The sequence below is a fragment of the Photinus pyralis genome, unplaced genomic scaffold (assembly GCF_008802855.1).
Source record: "Photinus pyralis isolate 1611_PpyrPB1 unplaced genomic scaffold, Ppyr1.3 Ppyr1.4_LG7, whole genome shotgun sequence".
In the NCBI taxonomy this organism is placed as follows: domain Eukaryota; kingdom Metazoa; phylum Arthropoda; class Insecta; order Coleoptera; family Lampyridae; genus Photinus; species Photinus pyralis.
In genome coordinates, this window is record NW_022170738.1 from 16731599 (window position 1) to 16745682 (window position 14084).

A 14084-nucleotide genomic window follows, 5' to 3' on the forward strand; every position below is an offset into this window, starting at 1 on the left:
GTTATAGGGGTTGAGTTACAACGCCAGACAGGTGAAACACGAGAACACACTTTTGTGTGTTACAGCGAGAACATCGAGAGCACGTGTTGAGATCGTAATCGGACCGATGTGATAAATACCCGTAAATACCACAATTAGATCGAACTGAAATGGAAAACAGCATTTTTCCATTACTATTTAATGCACGTGTAAAGTCTTCCCAATAATTTTGGATTTAATCGAAAAATTACTTATGGCTGATTTCGGAAAATACCATATTCTAACTTAATAAGGGCGAAATGAACGCGGAGGGTACACATAAAAATTTCTTACGTTGATTTTGATATTAATTAACATTTTGAGGGAAAAAGATAATTTACTTAATTTACTACACAATACCATATCGCTAATGAAAAATCTTTACAGCCGATTACGAAACCCGCATTTTTAGCAAAAATACTCTCAAACGATGCCGTGTGAAGTTAGAAATACCGTTACAGCCAAGGACGTTAAAAATACTGGACACGGCATTCTGTATCTACTATTAAAATTAAAGTGAAGCCAACATGTGTTTAGGCGCGGGTGTGAAGGAGGAACGACAAGTGCCTCCGGCAACAGTGGCGTTCCCGATTAAATTTCTAACGGGGTCAAAAAAATTATCACAACAGAATGCATGTTTGGTCACATACCTTCTCATGATAATCAAACCGTTTCCAAAATTATTCCTGAATGAAATTAAACTGCATTAGGTTCACATTCTTGTATATTTCATGAACACATATAAAGAAAATATGTAAAAATTTAGCAACCTACTCGAATAATGTGCTCCGAATTTTCCGAAATGTATTCTTTTTTCTTCAATAGTGTTAGGAGTGACTGTAAATTCGTAACTCTAGATCTCAACCTTCGAATTCTCTGATTAAGTGTAACAACTCTTCTCCTATACTTTACAACAGCACCCTTCAGCATTCGCGCATGTTTCTTTGCTTTCTTTGGTGTGGAAAACTCATCGCTAGCAATATCTCCTACATAACGTTTTTTGCTACAATAAAGTATACTTTATATGTGGGTAACCTTTTTTTGGTTAAATTAGTCATACCTGCTTCCATCTTTGTTTACATTTGGATATGCAGTAGATGGTCCAGCACAGAAAATATCTCTTTGCCCAGGAGGTGTTGTTTGTCCGATAGCTGATTTCTGTTCAAATTCAGATGCTGTTAAGGTCCCTGAAGATGACTTATGTCTAAACAATCCAAAAAGTAAAATTGTTGATATTTATACATAAATAGATTCACTAAATCAAAGGTATTTACAGCAAGTAATTGTTATTTATACGAGTATTAATATAACTGCAGATTGTTTTTTCACTAAATGATGATTGGTTACTTTATGTACCTTTAAATGTTACAATTACAACTCAAATGGCAGGTTTCTCCAACAATATGCAACACTTAAAACCAGCTTAAGTTTAACGTTACTAAGAAAGTAACTAATTTCAATCCACCGACAAATATCATGTCTCTATTACTTACTTACTTAAGTGTATTGGAGAAACCGGGCATTACACCCTTAACACACAAGTGAGCTTCATGCACAAGAAGGTAGGTGCTTGGTTATTACAGCCCTATTGTTATTATAGGTATGTATACGTCTTCTAGTCACGGATCTTTACCCCTGCGTCATTGATTTGTTAATCAATTTCAGACATACGCTTGCATATACTAGAAAACTGCAACATGTATCAAGCAAGCGAAATCTACATAAAACTTAATGTCTAAAATTGATTCACAAATCAATGACGCAGGGGCAAAGATCCGTGACTAGAAGTATATAACTATTGCACTGCTTCCACCAGACCAAACACTACTTACTATCATAATAATAGTGTAAACTTACACAGTTTTATGAGATACGTTATCTCGGAGTTTAGGAGGAGTATTCGTTTTTGTAGAGCTACCTGTAGTACGTCTAAAAAATATGCAGTTTCACACAGAATCACATCACGAACTATACTTACTTGCGCTTTAATGGTTGCTGACAAGGAGGTTGCTGACACGAACCACTGCTACTAGAGCTGCACATAATACAATTATTAGTGTTCATTTTACAATTACACAAAATTACCTACCTCAAATTTTGTGTAGGTGATAAATTTGAGTTATAAGGCATTGGTTTAGCGTCGCTTTTTAAGTACTTTAAACCAGATGGTTTGATTTCAAAATCACTCTGTCGGAAATGTTGCGAGCATATTCGAGAGGTTTTTGTCAGTTTTTTATCTTCTTTAAAATTCAATAAACTGAACCATTCCGTAATGAGATCATTGTTCTTCGTGAATCTATAAAATGAGAAAGTAAATTATCTACGCCACTGATCTCAATAACACAATAAGAGCAACATAACCTCAAAAAAGTACTTACGCGTGAAATGATATTCCTTTTTTTCGCCTATCATATGCATTGCATACTTCACAACGCCGCACCATGATATAAATAATTGTCACAGGCCACACTTAGTCAAAATCACGTAATTAGACAAAAAACAACTTTCACGTAGGCGTGTAAACAAACAAACGACCATACACGAACTTTGCCAAAGGCGTGAACACGACCAAGCCACAGAATAAAGTGCTACTATTCTATGACCAAGCTGAGGATAACAATGCGTGGGATGTTAGCTTCACAACAAATCGTACAATGCCGTGTCCAGTATTTTTAACGTCCTTGGTTACAGCAATAAAAAAAAAGTAATAACATGCATATGAGTGGGTAAACAGTACTTAGGGGTATTTGGAGACTAACTACGTATACAAAAGCATTGTGATTCATATTAAGTTTACACATATTAACCCTTAATTACTCCTAAACGGGGTTTTAAAAAGCAATTTAATCTAAAACAAGTTACATTAACAGTCTTTTTCCCAAAAACCCTAGTCCAAATCATTTTCAGCCATTTAACCAAAAATGGGTGACAAACCGTTATTTAAAATGCACCTTTTTAAATTAACCAGTTTTCCTACCTACTGTCTCCTCTATCAAAAAATCCGTTCACAAATAAGAGAGTTAGTACTGCGCATTAGTAGATATTCTGGCACTTAGTCCAGGAAATGAAGGTTCTGCCATGGCAATTTTTTCAAAATGAATGGATTAACTTGAAATTTTGACAGTAGGTAGTCTAAGGATCAAAATCTATATCATGCCAATAGGCGCTTTGCCACCCCACCTCGGAATAGAAGAATTAATTCTAAGCAAAAAGTGTTCTATACATTTTTTTAGAAAGTTAATACTTCTCCAGTTATTCGCAACCGAAAGTATGAGTTTTTCCTAGAAAAGATCAATGTTTTTAATTGGTTATTGGCGACTCGAAAAGTATGCATTTTATTAAAAAAAACCGTGGAGGACAAAATCGTAGGTTTTAAAAAAACAAAGAAAATGTTTTTTTTAATAATTGCTGTATGACCAATACGAACCGAGTTAAAGGTTAGCTCTTGTTTGTCAAACGCTAAATTAGAGAGTTTGATAGTAAAATGGCAAAACTCTGAATTTTTCGAGAAAAACCTGTAGAATATTCTTTAAAGTATTTAAAAAAAAACCTTTCGTCTTTCTTTTAACCAACTTTAGCATACAAGTTAAGTGATTTATGATGAAAATAAGGTAGATCCGTACTTTTTTCAGCGAAAAAATCAGCGCAAGCAACCCCCTAATTACCACCCTAATTAAAATTACGTACCATTAATACATTCTAGACTTGTGACCAGTTTAGAAGACTTAATTTTGAAATAATTGAAGCTAAAAGTGAAAAACGAATTTTTGCAATGTTATGAATAACTCTTCAAAATAACTACAAAACAACAGAAGATACGTAAAAAAATGCTACAGCATCCAATTGTAACTTTTTAATTCCAAACATTTTCCTTGTCGGGAATTTTCTGTACGACAAAAACTAAGTGAGATATAGACGTTTATATGCGAGCACTACTTTGTTTTAACTCTCTTAAGCTCACCACATTTTAAAAGTAAAAGTTTTAAAGGGATTTGATGTAAAGAGGTCGAACACCATACTTTGGTCGAAATGCACAGTGAACAACTGTCGTCAATAATAAATTATTAACTTTTTGAGAGTAAATACCGCAATAAGGGTTGATTTTTAAGAACTGAAATATTCTGAAATAATGACCCAGAACCTCTAACAATCATTACTCAACTCATCTGAACCAAATTTTACTCACCTTAAGCTTTAATATGTAGTTTTATGGGTTTGGCAAAAAGGGGTAGTTTTCACCACTAAAAGATGAAGAGCGCCCATCGGCATAATATAGATTTTGAAGTGGAGAGTAAGTTTAAACTAATCCCAAATTTTATCTACCTTGTAAGAAATTTCACGAGCATTTTCAGCTAAAAATATTTCATCTAGCCCTAAAGGTCGCGATATATTTGCAATAAACCGGAAAAAGCCACGAAAATTGATGATCTTCGCCTCTTTTATGAATTTTCTAGGCTAAGAGGTAGACCTTGGCTAACTTCTGAGTATCTACCTTGTATGAAATTTCAAGAGAAATATTTTCAGCTAAAAATATTTCATCTAGACCTCATAGATCGCGAGATATCAGTAGCCAAAAACGGCCAAAACACGGATTCTGATGGGGGGTGGTGGGGTGGCTGGAGCCTTGAGCACAGGACCTGGGGGGTGAGATTTTTAATATGATGTTTCTGACGCCTAACTGAACGAATTCCACCATTTTTTTTCTTTTCCACCTCAAAATGTCCAATTTGCCAATTTTACAGTCTCTACCGCCTAGACTACATATGCTTCTAGTAAAGACAAACATATCGTATAGTATATTGTAAACATCAGATGTAGACATGCGCAAAGTCAACTTTCTTATTTATAGATATGTTTTTCAAACTTTAACCATAAATGCTTCTAATAAAGACAAACATATCGCATTTTGTAAAAATCAGATCTGGGCGGGCGCAAGCTGCGCAATGTCAGCTTCCTTATGTGTAGATTTTTTTGAAATTTTAATCACAGATTATTCTCGTAAAGGCAAACATACCGCAGATTTTAACATCAGGTGTGCGCATGCGCAGACTGCGCAATATTAAGTTTCTTACTTATAAGAAGATTTATGCCATAACTAATTTTCCTTTGTACAGATAAATAGATCGTTACACGAAGAAATTGAGGTTCCCTTTCATGGTATTTTAATTAAAGGTCTCAACAAAAGAACTGTTTTCTACCAACTGCCGCCCTTCTTTCTTAACCCTTATCAGAATGCGGAATTCGAGGAGGGGGTCTGGTTTTATCCTTCATGGTACTCTAATAAAAGGTCTCTGGGGGGAAGGAATCAATTTCTACCAACCATAGTCCTCCTCGTTGACTCCTTATCGTGATCGGTTATAATTACTTATAGCGGATTGTCGGCTCATAAAGGGCGATTGGGGCGTATATGTATATCCATTCGAGTATCCATTGGTGATGTCCAAACTTTAAGAGCGAATATCTCGAAAACGATTTGTCGCAGGGGAGTAGGTACTCACAAAGGCAAAATATATCGTCTGGACGAGACATGTCTATCTACTGGTAAAGTCGAATACCTTGAATGCGCCGATTTACAAAACGAAAAAATAGTATAATTATAACCGCTATGAAAAAGTTTAATGCAAAAATGATGTGAAAATTAAATTCAAGATGGCGTTTACTGAGATATGAATATCAACTTTCTTTTGTTAGAGGGATTCCATATTGTATTTTTACATTATTAAAGAGAGTCGTTTATTCATTTTTCACGATGTAAAATATATGATTGAACAAGGTATACTAGTAAACTAAACATTTTAGTAAAGTAGACCAAGTTAACTTTTATTTCAAATTAAAATTTCCTTATTTTTGGATATGGGTGATTCCTCTTGTGTAAAAAAAGGTACAACAATCGCCTCTCTTTCTCAAAAGTTCTCGAACGTTTCCGGACGCTTCCGATTATTATAGAATATTCTCGAACAAACACGTCATATTTCCCAAAGAGATTGCGTTATATCAGCCTTCGTTCTATATCGTCGATGACTAATGTTTCATGGCGCCACGATGTATATCGGGAATCCTGGAATATTCAAGATAGTACATGCTTATTTGTAGCTAAGCCTGAAGATGACATGTAGTGAAATCGATATTTCCATGAATTATCAACGATTGACTTGATGTATCTACCTTCTAGTATGTTTTCAAAATTGTTCATTCACCCACCTAAATCGCTGAACAGATACAGCAATAATTAAAAGTTACGGACCAGATCTGTCCGCCAACTTTTGCCCCGAAGCTTGGACGATAGGAAAATTTAATAGTGACCACATGCATCAGATGCAATAGAAGCGTCTCAAAAGCATTATCAGATCTGTACAAATGAAGTAAATTTTATCAGATAGACCTATCTGTTCAACATTTTTCTTTATGAAGCATTTGATCAAATACTTATTATTACTATTTGTATTCGTAAAAAAACTAATTTCAAAATTGTGTGTAATCCTTGTAATGGGATAAATTAAGCAAAATGAATTTTTGCGGTAATCTATATAAAAAAACGATTTCGGTCTATTCATGGCCACCTTGATTAAAAAATAATATTTACTTAAATTTTCGATCAACCCCGTATAAAGTTAAAAAAACAACGTAGTTTTACAGTTAAACAAGGTTTGAGTCACGGAATGGGCGTGGATTAAAAAAGAAAAGTAGTGGGAATTAGGTTGTTGGCAGAGAGCCGTGGGGTAATGCGCGTTAAGACGCGATACCGTTTACGTCGAGTGATTAAGAGTTAAAGCCGACCATCTATAAGTTGCAAAACGGATTTTAGTTTGTGTAAAGAATTCAGCGTAAGCAGCGGGACAATTTGCGTCGAGCCCCGATAGAACAGCACGTGTAAATCCGTGTGCAGGAAAAGTTTTAATGGTTTCCAATTGAAAAGAGAAATTGCGTGAATACGAAAAACCCGAAGTGCGTGTTCAGTAAACGCGTGAACCAAAGTTTGATGAATGATGACCTTCAAAGGATTTTTAGAGAAGAAATAAGTATGATAAATACAAACAATAGCCTAAATTTTAAACGCGAGGAAATACAACATCGTAATATTTTAAAGATGAATGAACTTCAAATATATGTCGTCATAGGACTTTTTGTAATAAATCTGAATGGCGATGATGGTCATGTAAAAATCAAGCCTAGAAGATATTGATAATGAATGTTCATAGTAGTCTTAAAAACCAAACTTTGATGAAACGCAACGTATAACTTTGCAGTGTACGACTCTCCCCCCAACTTCCCTCCGGCTGTTTTCACTATCTACTTCCTTCACAATATAATAATTTCTGAAGTCCATAACAATTTTTGATCCGTAGTGATAGCCTATGGTAATATCATTGTTATTAATAATATCATTGTTATTAATTTTCTTTTATTAATACGCACCATCATTTTTTAAGATTCTAGTATAAAAAGCGAATGAACAAATTTTGTGTAACAAAAATAGAGAAAAATATATCAACGTATAATTAAACTTCAAAGTCAGCGCCTCGAGAGTAGCAAATTATTTGCACGTTGCGGATTTAACAGTATTAAACGAGGTATTAAATCCCGTGTCGCGTTACCACAATACCACCCCATTTAATACATATTGTAAAGGACATTACATGGATGCAACCTTTTATCTAGCGCCTGTCGGTCTCGACTTATGTGAGTTGTGAGTCATTTTGTTCGAAAAGATTCCAGTGTAATTGCCAGTAAATGCCAATACCCAGGTCTCTCTTAGAATTCGAGAACATTATAGACATTTTTCGATTATTTATTTGTAAACGTAAATATCTACCGCAAAAGTACAACTAGAATCATCCGTGCGGAGACATTTTCATAAAAACGAATAGCTAATTATATCATCAATTGATTCATCTACCTAATTAAATTAATATCGAATAACGATGTATTAGATAGATAAAATAGATAGTGGTTGATTCTGTAGGTACCAATTTGGTGTCGAACACCAGAAACAATGTCAAATAAAATTACATTACTACATACACCTTACTAGCTATTTATAAATCAAGTACATAAACTGGGTATTTATGGACGAGCCGTTTATTTAGCCGAGCAAGCTTGCGAGCGAGGCACAAATAAACAAGGCGAGTCCCTATAAAGCCTATTTATGGACCGGTATATATACAAAGCTTTATGTACGACTACAACAACCCTTAAAAAAGAAAATTTCATGAAATTCAATAAACGATAAAATCTATATATCATTGACAACAGATGTCAAGCATTTCTAAAATACTTGAATTTACCTTGGATTGATACCTATAAGTACGACTGTCACATTGACAGGCGGTCGTTTTACTTTATCATTATGGACTAGGTCATAATATTGCAAATTATGGCTACTAATTGCGACTGTAATCACTGCATTATCAAGCAGTCGTACATAAAAGTATTTTTGTGACACAGATACTTAATAGCGAATTTGTAATTGACTGCAAATGACACCCATAACAGTAAACGGTACAGAAAATTTAATTATTAATACAATCAATACAACACACTTTCCAGATCACGTTCTACTGCTATTTAATTTATTTAATTTGAAAAGCGTTGATCTGTGATGTAAACTTCAATTAATTTAAAATTGCTTTACTACAGCCGCGCCTTTTTACTATTCATGATTTGTTGCACTGAAACAGAGTGTATTGACTTTCTACGTCAGTGGTCGACATAAATTTCACTTGAATGAAACTTCTTTTCTATCAAATCAAACCGTTCAATAAACGCGGTTCTGTAGGACAGCTATGGTTCAGCTTTGAACTGTTGCCGACAGAGGGCGGTAATTGGTTGAATTGGTCTACAGAGTACTGAGTTACGTGCAGATTTCTAGTATTTTTTTAAATTTAAAAAGGAAATGTATTCGCCCTTCTTTGCCACTAAATTATGAGTGCTCTGAAAATCTCAGGAGGAAAAAGGGCGCGCATACGTCAACAGGAATCTTAGCAATAGACGTGATTTCTTCAAACTTGGCAACGTTTTCGATATAACGAACTTTTCGAACCAAATGCCAACTTCTAAGTAAAAATATTGGCCATGACTGCAAGGAATAACAATGTAAACGACCCTATTCCAATAAAAGCGATTCCGCCGACCGAATTTGGTAGCAATCTCCATTTCAGGCGAAAAGACAAATACGAAAAACTAAAGCCATTACTGTTATACGCGCTTCTTTGTAGTTCCATTAAAATAAGCTTGTTCGACACATTTACGGTCACGTGTAACAACAATTTCTACCATATGTCGCTATATTAACGATATAATTTGACCGTTATTATTACACACACAGTGCCATTTGAAAACACTAACAAGGCGCCCTGGAAACAATAAAGATACGACCAAACATACGAAATAAGTTTCCTTATGGATTTTATTACTAAAGGAAATAAGGAAGTAAAATCAAATATTGAAAAAGTTCAATGGACGCCATCAAAACCAAAACGGACGTTTAAGTAGTTATTGATTTTCACTCGTAAGTACCTGTTATTTTTATATTAGAAATCGTTCACCATGATTCCTTGTAAGCAACTTTAGCGAACTGAATCTGCACACTTTCATAATAAAAAAATAAAGCAATTCACACCGAACCCAATCTGTTTGTCCAAAAAAATGTATATGCCACATTATGTATATCTAATGTCTACCCTTTTCCAGACCCGTGATATATTTTTCCGAAGAATGAAAACGAGAATCCATTTAAAAGTCGTAATATGGACCACAATTGAAACCGCCCACCTTCGCAAGAATGTGGTTTTAATTTGAACGCAATTATCCAAAATTGGTTTGGTAGTCATTGCCGAAAAGCTAAAAGACTTAAGCCTTTCTGTTGACTGTTTGGAGTAGGCGAGTTGGTGCCCATAAATAAGAGAAGGAGAAGAGTGTATGATATTCATTTTTACCAGAAAGAAGTAACTTACCATTTACTACGTAAAATTACACTTTGTGTAAAAGTTTACCAGGAATTATGTAAAAATTCGATATTTACAGAATGTAAAAATGTAAGTACATCGGCATGGTACACGAAATAGCAGAGTGCGACATCAACGAAAAAAGAAGTTTATAAAAAGATCCTATAATCCGGTCGGGCCCAATTGTGAATCTGAACCAGGAATTAATTTTCTTTACTTTGTATTAAACTGAAAAATATTTTATTGTATCTGTAGTAATCGACTAATCGTTAACTGGTTAAATAGGAAATGTTCTTTAGGTTGAAATAATGCCGAAGATAGGAACGGCCCATCCTGTATGTGTAAATGTTTTAATTTAGTTTTAATCTGAAGCAGTTGGTGTGTTTTATCGAAACTTGTTATTTTAGGGTATATTTGTCAATTGTTAGTTTTGTTTTTCATTGCTTAATTGTTTGTTTAAATTTTATCCTTCGCGTGTTTGTTTATTTAATTAGAAGGTATCTAGGGTGTAAAAGTATGATCTCTTCGTTTTGCGATAAGAAACTTATTAGACCTAATTTAATTAGTGCACGTGTGCTTTATCGCTATTAGAAGAGATAACGAAAAGACAGGTGGACGATTCTTTTAGGTATTAGTTTCGGGGTAAATGGCGCCACGCGTCGCGTTCTGTTTAGTTATATATTGAAAATGGAGAGGAATTAGGAGTTTGATGCTACTTCATGGTGGTTGTTTACCTTAAATAGCGAAAATAAGGAAGAAAGGGGGTGTAGTGAGCCTAAGATTACTATCATGACGTACCGCTGTTCAAGTCAGGACGCCGACGGGTTAAAGAACGTATGTTTCTTTGTACGCTGATTTTACCAAGCAATTGGTATTCCTGTTTGTTTAAAAACAAAACTTCGTCGATGTTGGTTTAATCAGAGCAGAAGCATGTGGTCTGTCGGTTTAGGAAACGTTTTTGAAACTGCAGTTTGTAAAGCATAACGAGACCCTGTTAGAAGGTTCTTTTGTGTAATAAAAGTCGAAGTGTTACCCGTTTGAACAGCCACCGCATTAAAAATTAGAAATTGTGTAAATTAAGCTAGTTTGTGGTGTTAATGTTTCAATAGAGTAGAAAAGTGGTGAAGTTTCCTAAAGCATTCAGTGAGCGTTTTTATATCAATGCTTCGTGCGGCGGAAAATCGCGCGACCAGATTAAGGGATTATTATTTGAAAAACTGTAACTAATTTTAAAGCTTTTTTTGTTTGTTTGTGTCGGCCATCTGCGTGCGAGGTAAATGTAACGGGCTTAGTACCCTCTTTATTTCAGGTTTTTCTTGGTTATTTATTGTGCATAAGTATCGAAATAAATTCGTTTGCCTTTACCAATTAATTAGTTGTGTGTTTATTTGAATCCGTTGTTCGATCGAGATAGAGTTCTCATGTACGGATTTTTTTTTCTATTTGTGACCAAGATTAATCTCTGGTGTAAACAATTGTGTAATTGATTATAGCAAGTGCCGGATATATACGAGGAATTTTAAGTTTCAATTTTTGATTTATTTGAGCTAGAGTCAGGCGTTTTGTAGATGGTATAGTATCCGCACGCCATTGCGCACAGCATTATTTATTTGGCGCCCAACGTGGGGCCACAGCAATATATCGACACGCGACTAGATAAACAGAAAGGCACATCACACCGAAAATGTTACCCCGTGCTATTCACATCGGTGAATAGACTACGAAACAATCATTTGCCGCGGTATCGTACATTGTATTTTAGTGCGAACGCTGCAAGTAACTACTACTCTGCCGCTATTTTGACGAGTTTATTGACGTGGATGCCTTCTAAATTTGTTACGAGTTGGGATGCATTATGCGGGTCACTCTGCAATTAGGCGAAAGCCTGTTGAAGGCCCAGAACAAGAGAGGGACTATCAATAAATAACTAAATATAAGGAATTCATAATACTCCGAATTAGGTTTTCCTGCAGTTTTCCTAATTCGTAAGGTAAATACCGGAGTAGTAAAGAACAACTTGAGACCTTCTGCAGAGGCACCTCTAAAAAGCATTATGCGGGTCACTCTGTAATTGGGCGCAAGCCTGTTGAGGGCCCAGAACAAGAGAGGGATAATAAATAATAAATAAATAAATAAAAGAAGGAGAACATCACTGCGTAACGGTGACAATTGGCTGGCGGATTTATTTTTTTAACCGTAAACATAGTGGGAAGTGAATCTTTCAAAGACGTACGCAGATATTTCCGTTGTATTATCGGAGTACCGTTTTTTTAGTAAAAATAAATTATTACCGCGAAAGCGTTGGGGTCCAAAGTGCAAAACATTGCGTTGCGCTATATTTGGAGAGACAAGTTCCGTTCGAACACCATTCTATTAATCAAAGTTGTGCACGTATTTTGTTTTGCTGATAAGGGCGCATTAATTGTCACTTCCTTTTTCGAAAATCATTCATACTAAGGTAAGCAAGCACGCTTTGAGGTCGAGTCAAGCAGTTTAAACAGTGAAAAACCATATGGTTCTAATTGCAACGTTCAAGTGGCGAAGGCTTTATGTGGGTCTTGATTGATTACGTGAGTACGATCATTTTGTATTCCACGTGGTACATGCGGGAATTTTGTTAGGAATACTGCTAAACTCGAACCGATCAATTGCAAATTATTGCCGTATCTTCATGGTTTTACGAGTAGCCCTTTTATTGGATTGACGTACGTAGGGTACTACGTCACTAGAGAGGGGGGCTTTTAAAATTTGGTAAAAGCGCTGGTTTTGCGTACCCGAGTTAATTTCCTTTACAACTATCTGAACGTATTGTTACCGATGCCCGTGGTTCTTGTTAATTCCGAAGCATAGGTAGTCCTCGGACGGCTCAAGTGCCCTTTTTGACATACCTTCAAGAGAACAACACCCAGGCATCATCTCCTGCGAGGATTTCAGCGAGTTCATACGGTAGCTGCCCGTCCCTACGTGTTGTCCACGTCCCCACCTCTTGAATGAGCTTTTTGGTCCATAACTTGCTTGCTTCCTGTGAAAGTTGTACCCTGGATCTTATCTTGATACAACCATACTCAAAATCAAAGATATTGAATAATATTGACAAGCTTTTTAATTTGTTTATAGAATACAACTACTTCAATTATTTTATATAACATTCACTCCTTGATACTTATACAAAGTTTGTACAGAACACTTTTCAACACCTTCCCTCAAACTTTGCACAACAATGTTCATCACTTTCAGTTCATTAACACATCCCTAAACCGTTTAAATTTAATTGGCAATAATGGCTTAGTAAGTATGTCGCGGCTATTTGATATTCGGTGGGACAATGTATCAAATCAAATACACCTTCACTTAATTTTTCACAAATGAAATAATACCGCACATCAATGTGTTTGCTGCGCTGATTAAACTTCCCATTTTTTATTAGTGCTATTGTGCTCGTGTTATCAATTTGAAATTTAATTTTTAAATTTTCGCCTATCAACTCTTCAATCAAGGCTTTCAAAAATAAAACTTCCTTCAGAGCTTCAGCTGCACTTATGAATTCAGCTTCCGTAGATGAGAGTGCTACGATGGGTTGCCGTATTGAACACCAGCTTATTGGTGTTCCATTAAGGAAACATATCCAGTAGTGCTACGTCTACTTTCTAGATCATTAGCATAATCGCTATCGAAACCTGATGACATTCCAGTGGAAGCTATTGCATTTAAAATTGCGGAAAGGACTAAGTACCGATGTAGAAAATGCAATCAGCGAGGACATTTTGCACGTGATTGTAAAAGAAACTTAGATCGTTCGAATTCTAACAACGACCTAAGACAACCGGAAAGAGTGCATTGTACCATCTGCAAACTGTTGAAAAGTGTTCTGTACAAACTTTGTATAAAGTATCAAGGAGTGAATGTTATAAAATAATTGAAGTAGTTGTATTCTATAAATAAATTAAAAAGCTTGTCAATATTATTCAATATCTTTGATTTTGAGTATGGTTGTATCAAGATAAGATCCAGAGTACAATTTTCACATGAATGCAATCAGCGAGGACATTCAGCGAGGACATTTTGCACGTGATTGTAAAAGAAACTTAGATCGTTCGAATTCTAACAACGACCTAAGACAAC

At 35.4% G+C, this 14084-nt stretch overlaps 1 protein-coding gene across 1 annotated transcript; it reads right to left on the reverse strand.

Annotated features, from left to right (window-relative positions):
- Positions 1–724: 724 nt before the first annotated feature.
- Positions 725–2672, reverse strand: LOC116176993. The gene is made up of 6 exons (XM_031495847.1): positions 2397–2672; positions 2108–2314; positions 1997–2053; positions 1876–1947; positions 1079–1222; positions 725–1021 (listed from the first exon to the last, which is right to left on the reverse strand). The coding sequence occupies exons 1-6, from the start codon at positions 2459–2461 to the stop codon at positions 781–783; spliced, it is 786 nt and encodes a 261-aa protein (XP_031351707.1). The 5' UTR covers positions 2462–2672; the 3' UTR covers positions 725–780.
- Positions 2673–14084: the final 11412 nt, after the last annotated feature.